The 27,320-nt window shown below is 40.2% G+C and overlaps 1 protein-coding gene across 1 annotated transcript; it reads right to left on the reverse strand.

The window, feature by feature from the left end:
* Nucleotides 1-9,027: 9,027 nt before the first annotated feature.
* On the reverse strand, nucleotides 9,028-21,635 carry LOC130235315 (calcium-activated potassium channel subunit beta-2-like). The gene is made up of 5 exons (XM_056465875.1): nucleotides 21,446-21,635; nucleotides 16,857-16,934; nucleotides 13,613-13,783; nucleotides 13,149-13,344; nucleotides 9,028-10,740 (listed from the first exon to the last, which is right to left on the reverse strand). The coding sequence occupies exons 2-5, from the start codon at nucleotides 16,901-16,903 to the stop codon at nucleotides 10,456-10,458; spliced, it is 699 nt and encodes a 232-aa protein (XP_056321850.1). The 5' UTR covers nucleotides 16,904-16,934; nucleotides 21,446-21,635; the 3' UTR covers nucleotides 9,028-10,455.
* Nucleotides 21,636-27,320: the final 5,685 nt, after the last annotated feature.

Genomic DNA, 27,320 nt, shown 5'->3' on the forward strand with positions numbered 1-27,320 from the left:
ACGCTAGTGCCTTAAGCCCTGACTGTAGCTTTTTATATGGTTGGGATTGTTTCTTATATTTTGAACAACCAGTAAACATTTTAAGTTATAAACACAGTTGTGTGCTTGGTCATTTCACTAGGCTTTAGGGTATGTTTACATATTTAACACTTTTTTGGCAAAATACCATAAAAACTTTCATACTTTTGATGAAACTTATTTTAGAGAAAAATAAAGAGAAAAAAACTGCTTTAAAAATAAGTTTTAATACTGTTTTGTATGAAACTTTGTGATTAAGGTAACTAGGGTTGGGCGATGTCGACCAATTTGGCATTGTCGTACAATGTCTAATGTGAAACATCGCGATGGACAATGGCAATGTCGTCGTAGGCAGTGGTGATTTAATTATTTATGAATAATGAATTAATTATTTGTAGCCTACCGTTTCAACTACCTGACCCGCATGGTCTTTGTTTTACCCATAACCAAATCATAAATAAATAAAGAGAAGTTACACACAAATTACCACTAGTCAATCATATTTTCTGCGGGACTCTGGCATGAATAGGCAGAGTGATCTGTGTCGTCATAAAGGCGTCAACAAACTTGGTTGGTAAAAAAGGTGCACAATCAACAGGAACCAACCAACAGTATCTGAGGTTTTCGCCAAAATCACTAAGTACAAGCGAGAAAGCGAAGGATTGAAGCAGTGTACTGATGCTGTGACACATTACCTGATAGATTCAAAAGACAGAAGAGTCGTTAGATAGAGACAAGATTAATTAAATATCATGTTTAACAACTATATTGAGATGTGATCCAGCAGTACATCCATGATAAACTGTCTGACGTGAACAGCTCTCTGGGGTTTTGTGCTCAAAGCACCTGCTGACTGCCTGGATCTCAGCTCTGTGTGTGTGTGGTCACGTGATGTGCGTTTTCAGTCATATAGTGTTGAAGGAGGGCTTTTCAGAAATGCTAGGTGAAACTCCAGTGTGGATGTGGATTGTTTTCATTCTAAAATGACATTTTAAAGTAAGACGTATTAGTGTAAACGGGGTTTAAGTGTGCATTTTTCGCGAGCGGGTTTGCGATGGAGGCGGGGCGGAGGATCGCGATGCTGGCTCAGCATTGTGATGTCTATCGGCCATTGGCTATGGATGATGGCATCGTCTATTGACCCAACCCTAAAGATAACTCAACGACAAGAACTGTATTTGTGTCATGATTTATTTGTGCACAAATCAACCACAGTGTAGAAAAATAATGCTATATGGAAAAAAATATAAAAAATTTATGAGTTATAAATATTCAAATAGCGGATGTTGTGCTAGGGAACTTAGGTTAAACTTAGGTTAACCTGCTTGCGGAAAATACACACGGCCACGTTTACACTAACACATCTTAGTTTTAAAATGGCATTTTAGAACGAAAACGATCCATGTCCACAGTGGCATTTTACCTAGCATTTCTGAACAGCTCTCTACCCACACTGTACCGCTGAAAACGCACATCACGTGACCACACACACACAATGTCATGCACTGCAGTGTATGTGTGCGTCTGAGCTCCAGCAGTCAGCGGGTGCTTTGAGCACAAAACCCGAGAGAGCAGTGCACGTCGGACAGTTTATCAAGGATGTACCGCTGGATCACGCCTCACTATAGTTGTTAAACGTGATATTTCATTAATCTTTTCTCTATCTAACGACTCTTCGGTCTTTTGAATCTATCAGGTAACGTGTCACAGCGTCAGTACACTGCTTCAATCCTTCGCTTTCTCGCTTGTACTTCCTCAGATACTGTTGGTTGGTCCCTGTTGGTTTTGCACCTTTTTTACCAACCAAGTTTGTCGACGCCATTATAACGACACAGATCACTCTGGCTATTCATGCCAGAGTCCTGCGGAAAAAGTGATTGACAGGTGGTAATTTGTGTGTAACTTATCTTTATTTCTTTATGATTTGGTTATGGGTAAAACTAAGACCATGCAGGTTAGGTAGTTGAAACAGTAGGCTACAAATAATTAATTCGTTATGAATTAATGAATTATTTTTAAATTATTTCACCGCCACCTACAACAACGATTCCATCGTCTATTGTGATTTTCACATTAAACATCGTGCAATGCCAAATTGGTTGACATCGCCCAACCCTAGTGGCCATCTTAATTTATTGGCCCCACCGTTGGCCCTACCAAATCAAAATGCTATACCAAGATACATTTTCACTCTATAATAAACATTTCCCCTCTCTTTTACGCAGGGCATAAAACATTTTACAATATGTGTTCTAAAACAATAGCTGCATATTATTGTTATGAAGCGGACAGGAGACAGAGGTAAGGAAACGTTAGGGTGTTTATTAAATGACAACAAGGAGCACATGAAGGATAGCCAGGAGGATCAGGAATGATGTTGGGGTCTTTTCCTCCGTGGCTGGGTAATAGGAATACACGAGGATGGACAGCACACACCAGATACAGCTGACAGAGGATGACACAGACTTGGAAGGACTGGAAGACAGGACGATTCGGGAGGACCAGGAAGACTAGGAGGAATACAAAGAGAACAGGTAAGTAAATCGTTTGTTTTAGCTGAGGATGACTACGCTGAGTGGTCGCTCAGTTGTCCGCTTTCGTCGAGACGAGCCCGGACAATGAGCGACTGGAGTGCTGTGCTTTTATCTGGTGCTCGTGAATGTGATGCAGCTGTGTGCTCATTAGAAGTCAGGTGATGGTGATCTTCGTGAGTGGGGATCGTGAGAGCCTGACCAATCCGTGACAGTACCCCCCTCCCCAGGGCCCGCTCCTGAGGGCCGACACCTCCGACGCCGTGGTGGTCTCCCTCTGCCTCTAGGCGCTGGGAACTCAGGGTGGCTCTCATGAAACTCCACCATGAGACTAGGGTCGAGAATATCAGCTCTGGGAACCCATGTCCTTTCTTCGGGGCCGTACCCTTCCCAGTCCACCAGGTACTCCAACTGGCCACCACGACGTCGGGAACGCAAGATCTCCTTCACTGCGTAGACGGCTCCTTCTTCTAGGAGCAGTGGAGGAGGGGGTTCCTCTTCGTGGTCAGGCTCTGTGGAGGGAAGAACAGGATCGTGATAGGGTTTCAGGAGTGATACGTGGAATGTAGGGTGAATACGGTAGTGAGAGGGTAATTGTAGTTTGTAGGTGACGGGGTTAACCTGTTCCACGATGGTGAAGGGACCAACAAATCGGGGACTTAACTTGCGAGAGGGCAGTCGCATGCGTATGTCCCGGGTGGATAGCCACACCTTTTGTCCGGGTGTGTATCTGGGTTCTTCAGACCTTCTTCTATCGGCGGTTACCTTGCTTCGACGGACTGCCCTCTGCAGATGTTGATGAGCCTCGTCCCAGACTCTCTCGCTCTCCCGGAACCAGTGATCCACTGCGGGGACATCAGATGGTTCGCCATCCCAGGGAAAGAGCGGTGGTTGGAAGCCCAGGACGCACTGGAATGGCGTGAGTCCGGTGGAGGGTTGCCGCAGTGAATTTTGGGCATATTCTGCCCAGCCCAAATACTGGCTCCAGGAGCTCTGGTGACCACTGCAGAAGGTCCTCAGGAACCGTCCCACCTCCTGAATCTTCCTCTCTGTCTGCCCGTTGGTTTGGGGATGATATCCAGAAGAGAGGCTGACGGCCACACCTAGGAGCTTGAAGAAGGCTTTCCATAGACGTGAGATGAACTGTGGACCTCTGTCCGACACAATATCTTCTGGAATACCAAATGACCTGAAGACTTGATTAAAGATATTGTCGGCTGTTTCAAAGGCTGTGGGAAGACCTTTCAGAGGGATTAGTTTGACAAACTTTGAGAATCTATCTACGATGACTAGAATACAGGTATTACCTTCTGACGAAGGGAGGTCAGTGATAAAGTCCACTCCTAGGTGTGACCAGGGACGGTTCGGAATCGGCAAGGGATGGAGCTTTCCAGCGGGTAGATGACGTGGGCTCTTGGATTGGGCACAGTCCTTACAGCCCTGAACATATTGCCTCACATCCCTTGCCATGTTTGGCCACCAGAATCGTTGGGATACTAGCGAGAGAGTATTGTTGATCCCTGGATGTCCAGTGCCTAGCGAGGTATGTAAGGAGTGGATCAGATCTACCCGGTGTTCAGGTGGTATGAACTGCCGATGAGGAGGGCATCCCGGCGGAGCAGGGGCTTCCGGAGTGGCAACGACTGGAGGAGCGTTCCAGGTGATCGGACAAATGGAGATGTGTTCGGGAAGAATCTTCGTTGGGAGTTCTTCATGATCGTGATGCTCGTGTAAACGAGAGAGAGCGTCTGCTCTTAGATTCTTGGGTCCTGGACGATAGGAAATGGAGAAATCAAAACGTGAGAAGAAAAGTGACCATCTGGCTTGACGTGGACATAGTCTCTTGGCCTCTTTGATATATTGGAGGTTTTTGTGATCTGTGATCACCTGGAACGGATGTTTGGCTCCCTCCAACCAGTGACGCCACTCCTCCAAGGCTAGCTTGATTGCTAGAAGCTCCCTGTCTCCTATGCTGTAATTCTGCTCCGCCGGGCTCAACTTCCGAGAGAAATAGGCACAGGGATGCAGTCGGGGCGGTGTATCATGATGTTGAGATAATACTGCCCCGACGCCGGTGGTGGATGCGTCCACTTCCACCACGAAAGGAAGATTTGGGTCAGGATGAGTCAGGAGTGGGGCCCTTGTGAACTCCTTCTTAAGAAGGCGGAAGGCTGCGGCTGCTTCTTTGGTCCACTCCAGTCCTTTGGGTTTACCCTTGAGGAGATTAGTGAGAGGTGATGTAATCCTGCTGTAGTCCTTGATAAACCGTCTATAAAAGTTAGCAAACCCAAGAAACCTCTGGAGCTCCTTAATGGAAGTGGGTTCTGACCAGGATAGAACAGCCTCAATTTTCTTCCCATCCATACGTATACCGGTTTGGTCAATGATGTATCCCAAGAAATGAATCGACTTCTGGTGGAATGAGCATTTCTCCGCTTTGAGGTAGAGGTGATGTTCTCTCAATGTGTGTAGGACCTCCGCAACGTGTTGGCGATGTTCGGCCTCACTCCGGGAGTAAATGAGGATGTCATCTATGTACACTATTACAAAGTGGTGAAGAAACTCCCGGAGGACTTCATGAATGAAGTTTTGGAATACGGAGGGGGCGTTGACCAGACCGTAAGGCATGACCTCATATTCATAGTGGCCAGTAGGGGTCACGAATGCTGTCTTCCATTGGTCCCCCTCACGTATTCTTATCAGATTATACGCGCTGCGGAGGTCCAATTTAGTGAAGACTTTAGCTTCTCGGAGCTGTTCCAAAGCGGCTGGTACCAGAGGAAGGGGATATCGGTATTTTACTGTACCGTTATTTAGGACCCTGTAGTCGATGCATGGACGCAGCCCTCCGTCCTTCTTGGCCACAAAGAAGAAGCTTGAGGCGGCTGGTGATTTTGAGTGACGTATGTACCCCTGACTCAGAGCCTCCCTTATGTAATCTTCCATTGCCTGATTCTCTGGAAGCGAGAGCGGGTAGATCCTACCTCTTGGCAACTGGGCATCTGGAACTAGGTCGATCGCGCAGTCCCATGGCCGATGCGGCGGTAGCTGGGAAGCTCTCTTGGGGCAGAAGACATCATGAAAGGAGCTGTACTCCTTAGGAATGTGGATAGACTGCTTCTCAGGAGGACTCTCGACCGATGTTGTAAACAAAGAAATGGGGTTCCGACCTTGAAGAGGGAGATTTGGAAAACAGGTAGGTGTACATCCAGATCCCCATTTCTTTATCTCTCCTGTGCCCCAAGAGATGATGGGATCGTGCTTCACCAGCCACGGGCGCCCTAGAATGATGTCCATATTTGCACCCTCCAGAACCAGAAATTGAATCCTCTCTTGATGTAACAACCCCACTTGAAGAAGGATGTCTTCGCATTGTCGATGGATACGGGTCGAAGATCGAGTGCACTGGGTTATCGGTTGTATCTGGTATATATGCGAGGACGCCTCAGTACGGAGGTGGAGTTGACGACAGAGGGATTGGGAGATGAAGTTCCCTGCTGACCCGGAGTCGATGAGGGCTGTGACAAGGAGAGAAATAGAGGCAGTAGTTATTTGTACGGTGGTAGTAAGTGGTTTACATTGTTCAATATTCGTACTGAATACACTCACTGAAGTCCGAATGGGACGAAGGGGACACTCCATACGGGTGTGTCCACTGACACCGCAGTATAGACACAGACCCCGGGTCAGCCTCCTCTGTCGTTCCGCTGATGTCAGTCTTCCAGACTCTATTATCATGGGTTCTGGTTCTGGAGAGGCTGTTGACTCAGGCGATTGGAGGAGTGCAGACGAGGGGGTGATGGTGTCCTGTTGATAGGAACGGAGACGATCGGAACATCGGAGAGAATGTTGGATGAATCTCTCCAGACCCATTGTATCATCTAATGTGGCCAGCTGGATTCGGAGAGTGGGTTCCAAGCCGAGCCGGTACGTGGTCAACAACGATCTCTCATTCCATCCACTTGCAGCTGCTAGAGTGCGAAACCGGAGAGCATATTCCTGTGTAGATAGAGTACCTTGCTTTAGATGATACAGCTGCTCTCCAGCGGCTACTTCCCCATCAGAACGTCCAAACACCTCTTTGAAATACTCCGTGAAGGTAGTGATGGAATTCATGACCGGCCCGGCTTGGTTCCAGATCGTCTCAGCCCATTTAAGTGCAGGTCCAGAGAGTAGTGATACGATGTAGGCGATCTTTGACTTATCTGTGGGATATAGAGAAGGTTGCATTTCGAATATGAGGGAACATTGTAACAGAAAACCATTGCACTCCCCCGCTCCGCCTGAGTAGGGCGCTGGTCGGGCCATGGGACTGGAAGGAAGGGCCGAAGAAGAAACTGTGGAGGCGGAAGTGCTCGGTGCTGGTGGTGCGTTGGAAAGTGGAGCTGGTGGCTGTAGAATCCGCTTCAACTGGTCCACCAGCTCTTGAAAGTGATCGGGGGTGCTCATGTTGTCGTCGTTAAAGGTCCGGGCTTCTGTTATGAAGCGGACAGGAGACAGAGGTAAGGAAACGTTAGGGTGTTTATTAAATGACAACAAGGAGCACATGAAGGATAGCCAGGAGGATCAGGAATGATGTTGGGGTCTTTTCCTCCGTGGCTGGGTAATAGGAATACACGAGGATGGACAGCACACACCAGATACAGCTGACAGAGGATGACACAGACTTGGAAGGACTGGAAGACAGGACGATTCGGGAGGACCAGGAAGACTAGGAGGAATACAAAGAGAACAGGTAAGTAAATCGTTTGTTTTAGCTGAGGATGACTACGCTGAGTGGTCGCTCAGTTGTCCGCTTTCGTCGAGACGAGCCCGGACAATGAGCGACTGGAGTGCTGTGCTTTTATCTGGTGCTCGTGAATGTGATGCAGCTGTGTGCTCATTAGAAGTCAGGTGATGGTGATCTTCGTGAGTGGGGATCGTGAGAGCCTGACCAATCCGTGACAATTATTTCATGTTATCATCAGTAAAAACTAAAAAAATCTATGTAAATGTGTGTGTGTGTGTGTGTGTGTGTGTGTGTGTGTGTGTGTGTGTGTGTGTGTGTGTGTGTGTGTGTGTGTGTGTGTGTGTGTGTGTGTACATGCAGATTTATGTGGTTTACAGGGACACGAAGTTGTATAAAGACATGGGTATATGACTTAAACCCTGCGCAGATCACACGAATTTCGGCACGATTTCCTTGACGTAGAATGTTGTGAGGGTTCGTAAATGAAAAATGGGTACCATGACACAAGAATCAATCGTTTCTTCTCTTGGAATATGGCGTAGTTCCCGACAACCGATACTATGTCTGCTAAAATCTAGTATGTTTCATTTTTTTCTCGTTCTTCACGACGAGTTTCGTCATGTGGGTGACAGTGGACAATAGGAGCACATCATTTCTCGGTTATCTCAGCGGGTGCTGCTGTTAATGCGCTGCTCAGGTAATCAAACAATAGGCGGCATATTTACTTATGGGTGGGTCACAAGTGGATAAGATCAATTATTGGTTATGCAAACTTTAACTACATTTTCTAAAATATTAAGGTGTTTTAAGCAATTTTATCTGACATACTGGCCCAAATATGCAGACGTCTCCATTTAGAGTTTGTTCTTCCGAGGTAATCTGGGAATGTTCAGAGTTGCAAATACATTGCAAAAGCATTTCCTGCTTATTCAAATTTGTCATTAATAGTGAAAACAGTTTATTATAAGTTTCTCTGAAACTCTGTTTATTTCACTTTTTTTAGGCTAGATTATTATTTTATTAAACAAACCAACACAATCTCACAGTAATTCATGTTTTGGCGCATATATCGGACTTGTTTTGAAGCGCATCACCTCAGATGTTATTCGTTATTCTTGTTTATCTAGTAGATAACTGACCAACAAAAGATACATTAATATTAAGAGGTCCCACTTTATATTGTGTCCTTAACTACTATGTACTTGCATCAAAAAATAAATACAATGTACTTACTGTGTTCATAATGCATTTGAGAACACTTGTGGCGCTCTTGAGTTGGGATAGGGGTAGGGTTATGGACAGGTTTGGTGGTATGGGTAGGTTTAAGGGTGGGTTAGGGTGTAAGGGATGGTCATCAGTGTATTTACAATTGTAGTTACAGAATTTAATTGCAGATGTAATTACATACAGGTATTTAATCAAGCATAAGTACACAGTAAATACATGTATTTACACAATAAGTACATTATAACAAATTATTAATTTCTGTGTAAGTACATATTAGTTAAGGGCACTTAATATAAAGTGGGACCAATTAAGATACAAATTATAGCAAACGAAATTCGTTTCAAAATTTTATAAATAGAATAATTTTTTTGTTTGTGCCCCTCCACTACTCAACTATGCGTGTGGATGATTTGTTTCGCTCTGTGGAAAATAAGGATTTGTGGAATGCTTCAATGTGATTGTTGTATCACAAACCTCAGTTATATGTTTGCAAATTTTTAATATGTTATTATTTTAAAGATTATGTCTTAAGCATTTAATTTTTCCTCGCTGCTGCTGATGTGCTTTCATTTTCTCTGTCTCACTCACGGCAAGTTCAGGCAAGAGTGTTTAATAAGCAACCCTGGCAGGAAAATATACATTTAGATTTCAAAGAAAATATCTTAATATTAAAAAGGAATGATAAGTTTGATCCTATCCATGTCATAAGGAATGCCCTTAAATAATGTAGTATAAGTTGTCAGCAAGCATCAGTGTTTATTGAGATTGAAAGCAGAGGTGAACTCCAATTAAGCTGCCGAAACATCTCAAGAATGATCAGCGGAAACAGAATGTACCTGAGCTCAATTTAGAGCTTCACGACAAAGGCTGTAAATACTGATGTACATGCGAAGTTTTTTATTTTTAATAAATTTGCAACAATTTCAAAAAAGTCTTTTTTTACATTGTCATTATGAGGTATCGTGTGTAGAATTTTGAGGAAATAAATTAATTTAATCCATTTTAGAATAAGGCTGTAACATAAAAAAATGTGGAAAAGGGGAAACGCTATGAATAATTTCCGGATGCACTATATATGTCATGATTACCAGCGATCTCTAACCACCAGAGGTCGCTGGTAAGCACTCACTCTCACAATAACCTATGGACTACTAATCCGCCATTCGTCGACTACATTTTTATACATGCACTCCGTTCCACAAACACACATGCTTCCTCATTTTCACTGATTACACTTGCGCCAGCTGAGGATTGTCCGAGACTGATTACACACACTATTTAAACAACACACACACTCCCTGCATTGGCCGAGTCTTGTTTTACTGTAAAGTGACATTACAACGCGTTTCCTTAGTCTTGTTTCTCCGTGTGTTTACCCTAGCCTTGTTTACCTAGTTATCCTTGTCTGCCGCCTGCCTTCCGACCTCTCGCCTGTGTTTGATTATGATTCTGGACTGCCTTCATACATCTGTTTGCACCTGTGTTGACCATTGCCTCCCTGAGTTTGAATAAACCTGCACGTGGATCCTAAACTTCAGTTGTCTCTGTCACTCCCCGTGTTACAATATATTCCCTAAAAAATTGATAAAAATATTCATTTTCAAAATGTACTGATTTATACTGAGCCCTGAATTTATAATTTACATTATCCATAAAGCACATGATTTATAAAAGATTAGTCAAAGGATGTCAGACGCTGCGTCAAACAGCTGCATACATATTGCATTGTTTATATTTTTAATACCTTTATCCCAAAAGCACTATAAGCCCGTTTGGCATACGGCAGCACTCCAGAGATATGATTTGTGGACACAATATTGCTTAGTCATGGAAGACTAACATCAATCTCCGGTCAATCCTTGAACAGCAGGAATCCGAAAAACCATTTGAAGGAGAAATGAAAAGCTCCCTCCGTTTACCTCACCGAGTCAGTCGATGTCTGCGCGGCTTTCACTTCGGGGCTTTGTCGATTTGTTCACACAGTATGGAGAGGTATTGCGTGAGTTTGACCATGAGGATGATGAGCGTTCCTCCGGATAACAAGCAGGAGGGCCAGAAGAGCGAGTGTAAAAGCGAAGCGCTGCCGTAGAGCCGCTTAAGGAGGATACTGGCCTGATGCTCGCTGGGGTCGTGGAAACACCTGACCTGCTGCTGCATCTTCAGGTGATCCGAAATATTCTGGATCAGAACGCGCACAGCAGTGTGGTCCTTCTGGCATTTTGGCACATAAAAACACTGCGGGGAAAAAAACAAATCTATTTTAAACACTGACAGTAAAGGCATGAGTTACTTCATCACGTTTAAACTCCTAAGCACTATACCAGCTTAGTTGACCTAAGACTTTGGCACAATATATAATCAATCAGTCTCTTTATTAAAAAACAGAAAATATATAAAATATGTACAAAACAACAGCACAACCTTTCCTCTTCAAGCAAAAGTATGTTTAATGTGGCCTCCTTTGACACCAAGCACAGCTTGAACTGTTTTGTTCTAATTGTCCTGTTATTTTCTGAAATAATATGCTGTGTAATGTCAGGTTCTTTTAGCACTTGCCAGAGATCGTCTTTAGATTTAGAGTGCTGTATCTTTCTATTTCTGTCCAGGTGATCTCATTAGCCTCTATAATATTCAGGTCTGGACCGTGTGGAGGCCATTTCATGACTGTCTGTGTTTCATCCAACCCAGGCTCATTCTGAGAACGTAGTCCCGGGGACGTTTCTGGAGACCGCGAAATACGTCCCGGGAGGTACGTATTTGTGCAGATTTTGTTTTCACGAGTCCGCGAGAGGCCGCTGTGTGCGCTTTTTTCCGCGCCGTTCTCGCGTAAACCCGCTAGAGGCCGCTGTCGAACGACCTTCCGCCTGTCTGCCTGGATGACGGAATGATTGACCGTGCGACCGGCCAATTGGCCGACCCACCCTCCTCCGTCCCTAAACCCAACCAACGACGGTTCACAAAAGCCGTCCAGAAAAAGAAAAGCCCTCGTCCGATTTTTACCACGTTTTCGGATTTTGACCACATTCTCACCCTGTGACCAACTTGTTCGCTTCATTTTTTGGATTTTGTTTTTGTTTTCTCACCTGATTTCTGGAACCGCTCTTCCCCGGACTCGAACCCCGTCGTCGTCGTGGTCAGCCCCTCTCTGCGCCTCGAGTCTGCCAGAGTACACGAAGAGCTAACCGGACAAACTGGCTGCAGCGGGAAAGCCCTCCACACGGAGGCGAGCGGCCGGCTGGCCGGCCGGCGAGCGCCGAAGGGAACGGCGTCACACTGCCCCGCAGCGTTCGCTTAAAAAAATGAAATGCAGCCGTACGTACCCCGGCTACGTATTTCGCGGTCTCCAGAAACGTCCCCGGGACTACGTTCTCAGAATGAGCCTGGGTTGGTTTCATCAGCTGTTTTCTTTCTCCAAATAGGATTTCACTGCAATTAGCGGATCATTATCATGCTTAAAATTAAATCTGTTACCACTCAAGTCCTTTCCAGAAGGAATAGCATAATGGATTAAAACCTGTCTGTACTTTTCAACATTCACAATTCCATCAGTTCAGATAATATTGCAAACAACACTGCTAGAAATGCAGCTCAAACCAGGACAAACAGTCTCTCTCCAACATTGTCTTTCACATGTCTCAAACAATTAAACCAAAATAATTCAAACTCTAACCTAAACTAACGGGTTTTTAGTTTCACCTCATGTACAAACATTGGTTGGTTTTATGCAACAGGTTTCCATGCAATTTTCTAGTAAAGTCAACTAGTTGGTTTACAGACTACCTGTCTGTCTACATATTTGTAATCATACTGAATTTTAGAAAACGATTTCAATTTTATATAAAGAACTCCTATTATGCATTTAAAAGGGTCATTATTAAAGTTTGGTGTTGGGGATCTCCAACAACAGGCTGTTATGCATGCAAGGTCAAAAAACAGTTTCATTGTCTTATAATATGTTTTCGATGGATTCGGGTTATGAAGTCGCAGAAAGAAGTGAACAGCAGACAGGGGAGGAGGGCGGTTGAGGAGGGCGATCGGTAAAATGAGGTCCTGGATCAGATTTCGGAGGTGCCGGATCTGGCGTGTTCCGGCACAAATTAAGCCCTGGGGAAAGTAACACTAACTTTAACTCACACTTCAGAGCACAGCGTCTTCGCAACGGGGTGGGGGGGGGATGTTTAAGGGGGATAATAATATTGACCTGAAAATGGTTTTAAAAAATTTAAAACTGCTTTTATTCTAGCCAAAATAAAACAAATAAGACTTTCTCCAGAAGAAAAATATTATAGGAAATGCTGTGAAAAATTCCTTGCTCTGTTAAACATCATTTGGGAAATATTGGAAAAAGAAAAGGAGGGCTAATAATTTTCAACTACAGCTTGAAGTTAGCATTGTGGTTATTCCCTTAGCTATCACCAAACGTGATTAAATTATTATGCTATCTTTTACAAGGTGTCTTTCATGCACAAATGCTGCCTCCAGATTCACTGCCTGATTGGGCAGGGAGGCAACAAACCAGCTGCCTAAACACTTACACGCAGACAATATAATCTGACTTCTGTTTAGCTTTTGATTTTCTAAACGTTTTAGATTTTTTTTACTCCACGGTCTTCTTCAGAGTGTTGAATGATAAATGGATTCACCTCAGAACTGACGTCCAGCATTTCCTCATTGTGAGAGAGCAGGCCGATGCGACCGGTGGCGTTCAGGCTGACGTAGACCTGCAGACAGGGGTATTTCGAGTTTCGCCAGCAGTCAGAGCCACAGTTGTAGGAGCAGTTGATTTCCTTGGTCAGAGAGGAGTTCAGCACAGTGCAGGTGGTCTCATCTATCAATAGACTGCATGACAGGTGTTTATTAACATGTCTCACGTATAATCATGTCCACAGAACAGGATTTGCAAAGAAACTGGAATTAAAAGATCTGTTCCAACTCTCTGTGATCAGCTGCACATCAAGAATGAGTTTAAAATAAGTTTAAAATTCAATAGTTTTAGGACAACTTTGATGAAAGGTTCTGATCCACTTCAAATGTTAGCTAGTGTACATTGCTGGCATAGTCATTATCCTAGTAAATTGCTATTGAAGCAGTCATGATATAGCACTACCTGTCTGCATAAGCACGCACCATGGTGATACAAATCACAAAGTACATCATGACTGAGCTGAACACCATGCCCAAACCCAGAAGAATGGCCCTGTCCTCCCCAGCCTTCAGCGCCGTCTCTGTCCTTTTTTTGTCCTTCAGCTCATGTCCCCACAACCGCTTATAAATCACCCTAGAAAAGAAAATCCAAACAGCAAAGTGTTTTTTAGTCATGGATGCTAATTGGCTACTTATAATATTGTAAAAACTTTCACATGAATTATATTTAAAGGTTCAGTATGTAAGATTGATATTATATATGCCAGTTTGATAATAGCTAAAGGAGCAAGAAAAGACTATAGAATACGCAAGACTTGTCTCTCATTTAGTTTTAAATGGTGAAAAGTGTAAGGTCAATATGATGAATGAAGCCCCGCCATCTAGTACAGGATCCAATCAGCGATTGTTATAGACTGAGGATCCTCCAGAGGAGGAGCTGGGACCAGATGTGAATTTATGCAGATTTTGTGTGACTCAAAAGATTAGAAATTAAACTAAAGGGACAGTTGTTGTTTAATTTTATTGTTGTTTCCTTATATGAAAATCAATCGTAAGCTTGGCATCAAGTTTGGAGAATTTTAAGTTCCCTATTCAAACAGAATGCCCAAGCATACTGCCCGAGAGGTTTTTCAAAGATTGAAATAACTTGCCTTAAAGGGACTTTGATTGAACCTTAGCTGTGACTCAGTGCAAACCAACACATCAGTGATTAATTTAATAATGTTAAAGAGGTGTAATATGTATTAATTAGATTATAAACCTTGTTGGGGTGCAGTGAGTGCACTATTCTGTACTTGTTAATGGCTCTATTTAAATTTCTGTCGTGTTTCATCTGGTGCAAACAACCAAATTGCTTATCACAAAAATTTCGTCATGTAGCATGTTGTTAGGACAAGGGGTTACAATGTAACCTGCTCACCTAATGTTTCCATTCGTAATATTTATATTGTTTGCTAATTAATAATCACCTCATGTGGAACTCTGAATCTGCGTCTTATTTTGTAGTCTGCTAATGTCCACACTATGGTCTCATTCCAGTTGCGGATAAATGCTTTGAGAGCCTTTCTGACTGAATGAATGAAATACGCTGTTTTCCACCAAGGCAACCTGGGGTGCTGATTTATAATCAGTTAAACTGGCATTGAGCGAGTTAAAAGAACCAAAACAAAGATAGACGTTCCAGCACGAACAGCACATTGTCAAAGTAGAATATCTGACTTCAGCATTGTTTTTCAGATAAACAAGAATGTTCACTTAGCATGTTTCTTAAATATCTGCAAATATATTATGGCATTTTTATGCTTTAGAAGAGTCAAAAACTTACATACAGCACCTTTAAAAATCCGAAATATATCCCGGTTATGTTTAACATTCAAACTCAGCTTATTCAAGACTGAACATTACTTAAGATGTCAATTACCGAGACTACATCTGACTCCAAAAGCATGGAAGTGATGTAGGAAAAACTCATCAACTCTTTTTGAAGTCAAACTGGTGGTTTGCATGCTGATACAAGTGGCAGTATACAAGCAACAAATTTGATGAAAGTCAACATGGCCTCTCAGTTCGAAAATGTCCTCTCAGCTATACAGGATATCGAAAACCATGTGGCAGAATATTTCAGAAGACTAAGGCACGAAAATTGATGATTTGGAAAATCGTATTTGCTTCAATTTAAGGATTCTTAGTCTACCAACTAGCAGTGGGTGGACTTACACAGCCTATAACAAAGACAGACATTCCCAAGCCAGGCTCATTCTGAAAATGTACCCCTATATACATTTCTGGAGATGGCTAAATACGTCCCAGGAGCTACGTTTTTTTTTTTTTTTTTTTGCAGTTTTTGCCCCAGAGGCCGCTGCGTACGCTTTTTCAGATCTTTAATTTCTATCAATAGTGCCATTCACGCCTGCTGTTGTCACATAAATCCACCAGAGGCTGCTGTCGACTGACTGACTGATTAAATAAGTAGGTGCGTGCCAAATCGCATACTTATGCACTATTCTACGCCATTTTGTCGTGTAAATAGTGTAAGTAGTGTGTTCATACTGAAAACTCCACGAATAATAAGTGCACTTCATTTACCCGGATGATGCACTCATTCAACTGGTAAAATGAAGTGTGGAATGTTGGACACTTCACGCACTCAACGATCGCTGCTTTGTTCACGTAGCAGAAGGGGTGGAGTTGTGGGGCGCACATGTTGGAAAACTTTTTTTATTTTGGATTGTGAAAGCGAAATTCTCCTATGAGAGTGATTATATCGCCTCCTGATGGAGAATAATACTCACGGCAGGTATTATTTGGTACTTTATTTATTTATTTCACTAATTTGGCAACCGTTAAGCGTCATCAGGGAAATGGTTTGAATTTCCGCTTAGTAAATAAACCATTAGTGTTCCATTTAGGACGACACTACATACATATGCTATGCTGTTGAGTGTGTAAGTGCATAAGTACATAGTGCATGAGTGTATAGTGTGCCATTTTGAGCGCAGCTAGTGACTGACTGAGTGATCGACTGACCCACCCTCCTCGTTCCCTAAACCCAACCAGTAGTGTTTTCAAAAGCACTGATTGACCCGCCCACCCCCTTCCCTCAACCCAACGACACTTTTCCTAAATAGATTCAGAAAAAGAAAAGGTCTCGTCTGATTTTTACCACATAATCGGATTTTACCACATTCTCACCCTGTTATTTACTTGTTTATTTTATTTTTTGGCTTCTGTTTTTGTCTTTGTGCTTTCTGGAATCATTCTTCGCCAGACTCAACCCTGTCGTCGAGATCAACTTTGCTCTGCATCTTAAGTCCAGCAACTGCATAGCGAGCTACTGGACAAATTGGTAACAGCGGGAAGGCCGTCCACACAGAGGTAGGTGGAACAGGAAACAGCGAAAAGGAACACCATCATGCCGCCCTATAGTGTTCGTTTTAAAAATAAAATGCAGCCATATGTACTTCTGGCTACATAATTTGCGATCTCCAGAAATGTTTATAGAGCTACATTTCAGAATGAGTCTATGTTGGACATTCTGGCATGGAACGCACATTGCGTTTCAGATAGACAAGTATGCAAATTGATCATGTTTCTTATATATCTGTAAACATATTATGATATGTTTATACTTTAGAAGAGTCCAAACTTGCATACAGCATTTTTAAAGTAAATATGGTATTAAGAGCAAGTTAAAAACAGATGTAAACCTTTGTTGTGTAGCTTGTGTTGTTCTGACCCCCTTCACAAGGAACATCTTGTCTCATTCCTGTCAAATCTGGACAGACCTAAAACCAAACAATATATGGTCTAACTGCACAGACATTTTACATTCACTCAAACTTAACTGTTTACACAAATTTTAATGGATTGAACATTAAACAATCAAGTTGTCCCAAGAAACCTCATGAATTGTGATGCTTCAGCTCATTTTAAATAAGCAGTTGGAACAAGCAGAAAAATCGTTTTTTGAGCGTATGTTTTCCATTTACACCTTCTGTTATAAAATCTGACCATATAGTTTGACACATTATTTGTACAGAAGCCAGCAGTATTGATTTTGCAATACACCATGGTTTTACTATGTAAAGAATATATTAACTATTCACTGACAGTGCACTTCCATGATTCATAAATCAGCCAAGATGGTCCATAATTCCTATAAGTGCCATTTCTGAATAATTCTGAAGAGAGATGCTCCTAAGAAAGCTTGAGAATCTTTAGCCAGCCTGAGCAATCATTCTCAAGAGACTCAAATCTAAATTTAGCTTTAAAACGAACCCTTTTCATATAAATATTTCTCAGAGCATCCCATTAATATCACACATGGAAACCAGTGATATATCACATCGGCTGGTTTTGTTACAAAAGGCATTAGGAATACTTGTGATATTGATTATATACAACATATTAAATAATAATAGTAAGATTATAATATTATATAATGTTAGATATACACTATTTTGCAGTGTTCAGCTTTGTTACTTTTATCCGAATTACTCAGGTGAACCAAAGATTCATAAAGTCATTTACTTCATACTTGAATTCATCAGTACAGTTATCATTTACTCACCCTCATGTTATTTCAAACCTGTATAACATCTTTGCAGTAGGGTTGACAATAACAGAGTTGACAAACACAAAGTTGACAATACCAGGGTTGACAATAACAGAGTTGATAAAAGCAGAGTTGACGATAGCAGAATTGACAATAATGAAGTTGACAAAAGCAGGGTCGACAATAACAGGGTTAACAATAACAGAGTTGACAAAAGCAGAGTTGACAATAGCAGGGTTGACAATAATAGAATTGACATTAACAGTGTTGACAAAAGCAGAGTTGAGAATAACAGAGTTGACAATAGCATAATTGACAATAACAGAGTTGACAATAACAGGCTTGACAATAGCAGAGTTGACAATAACAGAGGTGAATATAACAGGGTAGACAAAAGCAGCATTAACAATAACAGGGTTTATAATAGCAGAGTTGACACAAGCAGAGTTGACAATAGCAGAGTTGACAAAAGCAGGTTTGACAATAACAGAGTTGACTATAGCAGAGTTGACAATAACAGGGTTAACAATAACAGATTTGACAATTGCAGAGTTGACAGTAACAGAGTTGACAATAACAGAGTTGACAACAGAGTTGAATATAACAGTTGACAATAATATGGTTCATAAAAGCAGAGTTGACAAAAGCAGAGTTGACAATAACAGGGTTAACAATAACAGAGTTGACAATAGCAGAGTTGACAATAACAGAGTTGACAAAAGCAAGGTTGACAATAACAGAGTTGACAATAACAGAGTTGACAAAAGCAGAGTTGACAATAACAGGGTTGACAATAAAAGAGTTGACAAAAGCAGAGTTGACAATAACAGGGTTGACAATAACAGAGTTGACAAAAGCAGAGTTGACAATAACATTGTTGACAAACGCAGAGTTGACAATGACGGTTAACAGTAACAGAGTTGACAATAACAGAGTTGATATATTACAGAGTTGATGATAGCAGAGTTGACAATAACGAAGTTGATTAAAGCAGAGTTGACAATAACGGTTAACAATAACAGTTGACAATAACAGAGTTGACAATAACAGAATTGACAAAAGCAGAGTTGACAAAATCATTGATATATTACAGAGTTGATGATAGCAGAGTTGACAATAACGAAGTTGATTAAAGCAGAGTTGACAATAACGGTTAACAGTAACAGAGTTGACAATAACGGTTAACAATAACAGTTGACAATAACAGAGTTGACAATAACAGAATTGACAAAAGCAGAGTTGACAAAATCAGAGTTGACAATAACGGTTAACAGTAACAGAGTTGACAATACCAGAGTTGACAATAATGGAGTTGACAATAGCATAGTTGACAATAACAGAGTTGACATTAACAGAGTTGACAATAAAGGAGTTGACTATAGCAGAGTTGACAATAACGGAGTTGACAAAAGCAGTGTTGACAAAAGCAGAGTTGACAGTAATAGAGTTTACAAAAGCAGAGTTGACAAAAGCAAGTTTGACAATAACACAGTTGACTATAGCAGAGTTGACAATAACAGGGTTAACAATAACAGAGTTGACAAACACAGAGTTGAAAAAAGCAGAGTTGACAATAACAGAGTTGACAAATAGAGATTTGACAAAAGCAGAGTTGACAAAAGCAGAGTTGACAATAACAGAGTTGGCAAAAGCAGAGTTGACAATAACAAATTTGACAAACGCAGAGTTGACAATAACGGTTAACAGTCACAGAGTCGACAATAACAGAGTTGACATGACAGAGTTGATGATAGCAGAGTTGACATTAATGGAGTTGAGAAAAGCAGAGTTGACAATAACGGTTAACAATAACAGAGTTGACAATAACAGAGTTGACAAAAGCAAAATTGACAATAAGAGGGTTGACAATAACAGAGTTGACAAAAGCAGAGTTGACAATAACGGTTAACAGTAACAGAGTCGACAATAACAGAGTTGATAAAAGCAGAGTTGACAATAACGGAGTTGACGATAGCAGAGATGAAAATAACAGAGTTGACAAAAGCAGAGTTGACAAAAGCAGAGTTGACAATAACAGAGTTGACAATAACGGAGTTGACTATGGTAGAGTTGACAATAACGGAGTTGACAAAAGCAGTGTTGACAAAAGCAGAGTTGACAATAACAGTGTTGACAAAAGCAGAGTTGACAAAAGCAGAGTTGACAATAACGGAGTTGACAATAATAGAGTTGACAATAACAGAGTCGACATTAGCTACCATTTTTTATTTAGCTCAAGTTGCTAACCTCAAACCAGATACCACATGGCATGTCTAAAACAGAATTTTATGTTTTAATTATTTTACTCTATTTGAAGGTTTTCAAAAAGTTAATGAGAAATGGTTTTTTTAATCAGGGTTTGTTAGATTGGTGTGCCTTTTTATATAAGAGCTGGGACATAGGGACCTTATAACATAGGGACCTTAACTTCAATCTTAACTTGCTACACTCAATATATATATATATATATATATATATATATATATATATATATATATATATATATATATATATATATATAAATATATTTATATATATATATATAAATATATGAACATTTGAAATTTTCCTATGATAATTGAAGCTGAATGTCTGATTTCTGCCTGATCTAACGAGGAAATGTAATTATTATTTATACTATTTAGTAGCTAATTCATACAAATTCATACAGATGAAATTCAGTCATATTAAACTGTATGATTTTTTAAAAAGTCATGACACCAAACCCCACCCCTAAACCCAATCCCCATTGGGGAATGACCAAAATCATAGTGAATTGAACTATATTTCATACAAATTAGCAGAATCAGTCGCAGTCTTTACATTTTCATTTTAAGACTAAAATGTCTCTAAATACACATACAAACTTTATTTTTGCTCTTATACACAGCTATGAGAAGCAGGTCTTTTTAAGGGCTCAGCAATGGAGCTTAAGGCTGATAGAGCCCCACTTTCAAGATTGCCTTGCTATTACTAAGAGCACCAGTGATTACATTACTATTACAAGTACGAGCTCACGTATCCTTGCTGTATCGACAACTGTTTCTTAAGCGCAGCGTGATTTTGCTAAATGCAGAACCATGCCAAACATAAAACATTCTAGACTAAATACATTATTGATTCTCTAACCCTGGGTTTGGAAAATAGCCCAAATCTTTTTTCTTTTTTTCCCAGAAACAAGAAGAAGACTGCTTGGCGGAGAGAAAAAAAAATGACAAAGCTCTTTCCTTTTGTCCAATGATTTTTAAGTAACAAGATGATTGAAAGCACTCAGCAATGAAGGATGTACTAATATTTCTACAAGATCCTTCTGAGAATTTAATCAAATTTAGCCTATAAAGGTTTTTGGTTGATTAAAACCATCTAAAATGCTGTATCCATTTGATAAATGGGTTTAAAAATCAATGCACACAAAGCCCTTTATGCTTTGGAATCCACAAATAAAATCTGTTTTTCATTCATGTCAACTGACAACAGCTTTATTGACATCCTAGCATATTTTTCCTTGTCTCACTTTGCGAGCAGTTGCTTTTAACTCCAAGACAACTTGAATTAGGAAAATTTGTGAGTGAAAATGTATTCCTGAAGCATTTTCCCTCCATATAATGCTTTAGTGCTCTGCTAGCATTTCCAAGAAGGCAGAGAAGCATTCAAACCCAGGATGTACGCTCTTCATAATCAATATGTTTAATTCAAAGGTTTCCGTTTATATCCCTTCGCAAGGCCAAGGTCTCTACATACCTGTATCGATAGATTCGAGCCAAAGCAGAGCAATGAAATTTCAAGAAAGCATGTTGCGTCAATAACCGTCAGCCTCCTCTTGCTCCTCTCGAGACCTGTAAGGGTTTTTAAAATACCCGATAATGCTGCTGGCAGATTTGTGGCTTTGTGGGCCGCGTGCCAGTGTGTGAAACTGTGCAGGGCAGCAGTTTCCTGCCAAATGATGTGCGGAATGAGTTCTTCCTAGCCGGCCCGACACCCTGACCTTGCCCCCTTTTCAGCATGGAGGTGAAGAACTGAACAGAAATAACCATGTGCCACTTTTTGTCAAAGTGCTGTCGTTGAGTTTGGGCGTTTGATTTATGATGTTTACCAAGGCCAGTATCGTTACTAAATTATTCATCCTTAGGACTGGTGATTTGATCCTCTAAACCTGAAGGTAGAAATATAAAACATTTGACAGAAGTGATCTGAGCATGTGGAGGAATGGTTACAGGTGCATTTTCATTTAGACATGGTCAAAGTACCTTTCAAGGCTATTCTGTTCCTGCCATCAAACTCTGGCAGATATTTCATGCAAGTATATTGCCTTTTTATGATGAGTCGATTGATGACTTCCTCATTTGGATTTGGATAAAAGCCTTCGCTAAATGACTAAATTTTAATCTATCTGCTGTTTAGCTGAACGGGATATAACATTTTCCGAAAACGCACATTTAAATATCATATTTTAAATAAAATCTGGCTTAAATAGCATCACAGAATTGTTACGATTACGATTGATTTAATTGTAGTGCAAAGTAATGCAAAGGCTGAGCACAATTGCCCAAGGATTTTATTATTATTATTATTATTATTATTATTATTATTATTTAGTCTTTGTTTAAAGATTCTTAAAGGGCACCTATAATGAAAATCATGTTTTGGAAGCAGTTTGGACAAAACTGTGTGTGGGTATTGTGTGTCCACAGTCATATTGGGGTGATAGAAATACAATAAATCTGTTTTTTCTTATTTCTTAATGTTAAAATAGGATCCAAATCCCTCCCATTTTGAGGTCGATGTAGTAATGTAGTGTGTAATGTAGTGTGATGTAGTAGTGAGGTTTCCCCGCCCACTGAAGTGATTGAAAGCTGCGTATTAACATGTCTCTGTAGTAACACGTAAAATCATATCAATTAGACTGGAATAGGCAAAGCAACTGGGATGAAAAGATCTGTTCGGCTCTCTGTGATCATCAATCATCATCAAATGGGATCAAGAATGAGTTTTACAAGTTTAAAACGTTTTTAAAACAGTGCATGTTTATAATGAATTATAGCGATTTAACTTTGTCACCACAGTCGCATGTCAGTAAAATTATAAAAGACGTTTCAGACCCGGTTTGTGGACGTTAAAGTTTATTTTGTACATTAACATAATGGATATCCATACAGCAGTGGATATTAACATGGGTCCTGTCACTCACCTTTTTATGATGAGTCGATTGATGACTTCTTCATTTGGCTTTGGATAAAAGCCTTCGCTAAATGACTAAATTTTAATCTATCTGCTGTTTAGCTGAACGGGATATAACATTTTCCGAAAACGCACATTTAAATATCATATTTTAAATAAAATCTGGCTTAAATAGCATCACAGAATTGTTACGATTACGATTGATTTAATTGTAGTGCAAAGTAATGCAAAGGCTGAGCACAATTGCCCAAGGATTTTATTATTATTATTATTATTATTATTATTATTATTATTTAGTCTTTGTTTAAAGATTTTTTAAGTGCACCTATAATGAAAATCATGTTTTGGAAGCAGTTTGGACAAAACTGTGTGTGGGTATTGTGTGTCCACAGTCATATTGGGGTGATAGAAATACAATAAATCTGTTTTTTCTTATTTCTTAATGTTAAAATAGGATCCAAATCCCTCCCATTTTGAGGCCGATGTAGTAATGTAGTGTGTAATGTAGTGTGATGTAGTAGTGAGGTTTCCTTGCCCACTGAAGTGATTGAAAGCTGCGTATTAACATGTCTCTGTAGTAACACGTAAAATCATATCAATTAGACTGGAATAGGCAAAGCAACTGGGATGAAAAGATCTGTTCAGCTCTCTGTCATCATCAATCATCATCAAATGGGATCAAGAATGAGTTTTACAAGTTTAAAACGTTTTTAAAACAGTGCATGTTTATAATGAATTACAGCGACAACTTTATCACCACAGTCACATGTCAGTACAATTATAAAAGACGTTTCAGACCCAGTTTGTGGACGTTAAAGTTTATTTTGTACATTAACATAATGGATATCCATACAGCAGTGAATATTAACATGGGTCCTGTCACATTTACCGTGCAAAACATAGCAAAGTTAAATGCGCGCTGTGTGTGTGCGTGAACGTTGTAACGACATTTTGTGTGACTCATCATTGCAGAAAGGCTTGAATTACCCCACAACTAATACATCAGATACTTAATGGTAAAGTTCTTACTGTAGTATTTCTCACTGAGGTTACATGAGATCTGCTTCCTTCATGTCTGTCACTGTGCTGTTTATCTGACGCAGCTAGAAATTGAGGCACACTCTACATTGTGTTCAGAGCAAAAAATCCCAAACTTCTAAAAGGTAAAATAAATAATCTGATGGGTGTTTTGAAGTGAAACTTTACAGACACATTCTGGAGACACAAAAGACTTATCTTGAATCTTGAAAATGGGGTAAAATTTCTCCCTTTAAGAAATTATTAAGATTCTTAAGAGTAGCTGTGTAAAAAGTAAAATAAAGCACATCCATGTCCCTGTCTGAGAATAAAGACAGTATTTAACTCTTTATCAGTTCACTATTGACGCATGCTGTAGCATTCATTCAACAAAGTGTTGAAAATACTGAAATATATACAGTAAAACAAACCTTACTTTAGTATAGTTCCAAAACTTTATAGACCTGTACTATAGAATTATAGAATACATACACTCGCCACTTCATTAGGTAAACCTGTCCATCTGCTCGTTAACGCACATTTCTAATCAGCCAATCACATGGCAGCAACTCAATGTATTTAGGCATGTAGACATGGTCAAGTCAACATGGTCAACTGCTGCAGTTCAAACCGAGCATCAGAATGGGGAAGAAAGGTGATTTAAGTGACTTTGATTGTGGCATGGTTGTTGGTGCCAGACAGGCTGGTCTGAGTATTTCAGAAACTGCTGATCTACTGGGATTTCCATGCACAACCATCTCTAGGGTTTACAGAGAATAGTCAGAAAAAGAGAAAAAATCCAGTGAGTGGAAGTTCTGTGGGCGCAAATGCCTTGTTGATGCCAGAGGTCAGAGGAGAATGAGGCCAGACTGGTTCAAGCAGATAGAAAGGCAACAGTAACTCAAATAACCACTCATTCCAACCGAGGTCTGCAGAAGAGCATCTCTGAACAAACAACACATCCTACCTTGAGCCGGATAGACTATAGCAGCAGAAGACCACATCGGGTCCCACTCCTGTCAGTTAAGAACAGGAAACTGAGGCTACAATTCGCACAGGCTCACCAAAAATTGGGCATAAGAAGATTGGAAAAATGTTGCCTGGTCTGATGAGTCTCCATTTCTGCTGCGACATTCGGATGGGGTCAGAATTTGACATCAACAACATGAAAGCATGGGTTCATCCTGCCTTGTAACGTTCAGGCTAGTGGTGTTGGTGTAATGGTGTGAGAGATATTTTCTTGGCACACTTAATATTTTCTTGGGCCCATTAATACCAATTGAGCATTGTGTTAACGCCACAGCCTACCTGAGTATTGTTGCTGACCATGTCTATCCCTTTATGACCACAGTGTACCCATATTCTGATAACGCACCATGTCATAAAGAGCGAATCATCTCAGACTGGTTACTTAAACATGACAATGAGTTCACTGTACTCAAATGGCCTCCACAGTCACCACATCTCAGTACCTTTGTGATGTGGTGGAACTTATTACCTTACTACTTACTACCTGTCAATTATTTAGATATTGGCTATTTGTCGGTTAACGATTTTTGTAAATTACACAGTATTTAACTGTAATATACTCTATGTTTGTATTGTAGGACAGTTATGTGGTATGTTACTGTATTTTAAAGTTGCAAAGTAAAAATTTCTGTATTTTACAATAAAGAACAACACTGTAAATACACACACACCAAGATAAATGAAGCTGTTACTGCAAATACAGTATTCTTGCTGTAATTTGGTTTACAGTAAGTTACTATAAATTCTACAGTACAGCAACTGTGTAAGTAGATATGATCTATCTCCCTAATCCTACCCAATAAAACCTTACTAACAATTAATAAGCAGCAAATTAGTAGTTTATTGAGGTAAAAGTGTTAGTAAATAGTGAGAATTGTACCGTAAAATAAAAAGTGACCATATATAATTGGTCAATCCTAAAAATTCCACCTGGTGGATAATAAAAACAATGAATCGGCATATAGCAACCTTCCAGTAATCCATAGTAAGCAAGCATTTAACAACGCACTAAATAACCAACTGCTCATATATTGCAGCCGGGACAGCTGGACAAGCGAAGCACCACTTTAGTTTGTGGCTTTATGTACAGATTACATGCAAACATGCATTATGCTGGACATAAAGTTGACACTAAGAAATATAGGCGGCAATAACAGCAGGCATTGCAATAAAGGAATGCACGTCGAACGTGGCTTTATTTTAACCACAGGGAGACAGCAGGTTTTCTTTGCTGACTGAAATTCTCAACATATCAGAAAGATGACAGATATATCATTTTGTCCCAAGGGCAAACTGATGAGAGGAATCCAGAACTGCTGTAAGTGCAGGAAAAGGCAGACTCTTTTATCTCCGTCCACGTGAATGCACATAGAGACGATAATTGGACTTTTTGATGGTGTCTTTTAAATTCGGAAATCCATTTAACACTTTTTCACACTTTGTCGCAAATGGAATGGAGTCAAATCTTTTCATTTTACTTTTTTTTCCTCCTGCAAAGAGCCCATTTCTCAAAACGATGCTATCTCAGACTTTAACTTCATCGCCGAGGCTGACTTGTTCTTCTTTTACAGCGGAAAAGTACGACATCCACATTATTTTCGATTACATCAAGCTCCAAATCCCAAATGTTTTATTCGGCAGTCACACTCTCTTGTGTTTTACAGAGTGTTGAGCAGATCCTTAACTGGGGACATTTACACCTGTTGCTGGCCATTGTGTTTCAGATTCCTTTCGTTTGTGTGCCGTTCGGTCCTCTGAGAAAGCTGCCTGCCCTTTTCCCAAGAATGTTCCAGGTAGTATTTATGTGTCGGATTAATATAGCAGCGTGGACAAGTGTTCAGAAGGGCTGAGAAGTCTTTAAAAAGCCTGTGGCTCTTCATCGCGACATACTGAGCATTTCAAAACACAGACATGTCAATTGGTTTGACAAATGTATGCATTTAATTTTATTGGTAAGTAAATTATTAAATCAAAAGGCACTGTAAAAAAGAAAAGAAATATAATTCTGAAAATGTCCTGACTGGAAATGACCCGTGTAATATATATATTTATATATATATATTTATATATATATATATATATATATATATATATATATATATATATATATATATATATATATGTATATGTATATATATATATATATATATATATATATATATATATATATATATATATATATATATATATATATATATATATAGGCCTGGGACAATAACCGGTTTCAGGGTTTACCGTGGTTTGGAAAAGTCAGCTCTTACATATACTGTTCCAACAGTTCCTACTGTTCCTAGTTTTTGACAAACACCAAAGATTTGAAAAACAAATCACTTACACACCAACATCCAAACATGCTATAAAGCTGAACAGTGCAGTGGCTTTCTTTAAAAAC

Source organism: Danio aesculapii, chromosome 2 (genome assembly GCF_903798145.1).
Source record: "Danio aesculapii chromosome 2, fDanAes4.1, whole genome shotgun sequence".
Classification (NCBI taxonomy): Eukaryota; Metazoa; Chordata; class Actinopteri; order Cypriniformes; family Danionidae; genus Danio; species Danio aesculapii.

Bases quoted from the DNA above. Each gene is read 5' to 3' on its own strand.
- LOC130235315 (XM_056465875.1), bottom strand. From the start codon at position 16,903: ATGTTCCTTGTGAAGGGGGTCAGAACAACACAAGCTACACAACAAAG. The intron at 13,784-16,856 runs GTTTACATCTGT...TTTCTTTTCTAG, and splicing joins ACACAAGCTACACAACAAAG to GGTGATTTATAAGCGGTTGT. The intron at 13,345-13,612 runs GTAGTGCTATAT...CCTGTCATGCAG, and splicing joins GTGCGTGCTTATGCAGACAG to TCTATTGATAGATGAGACCA.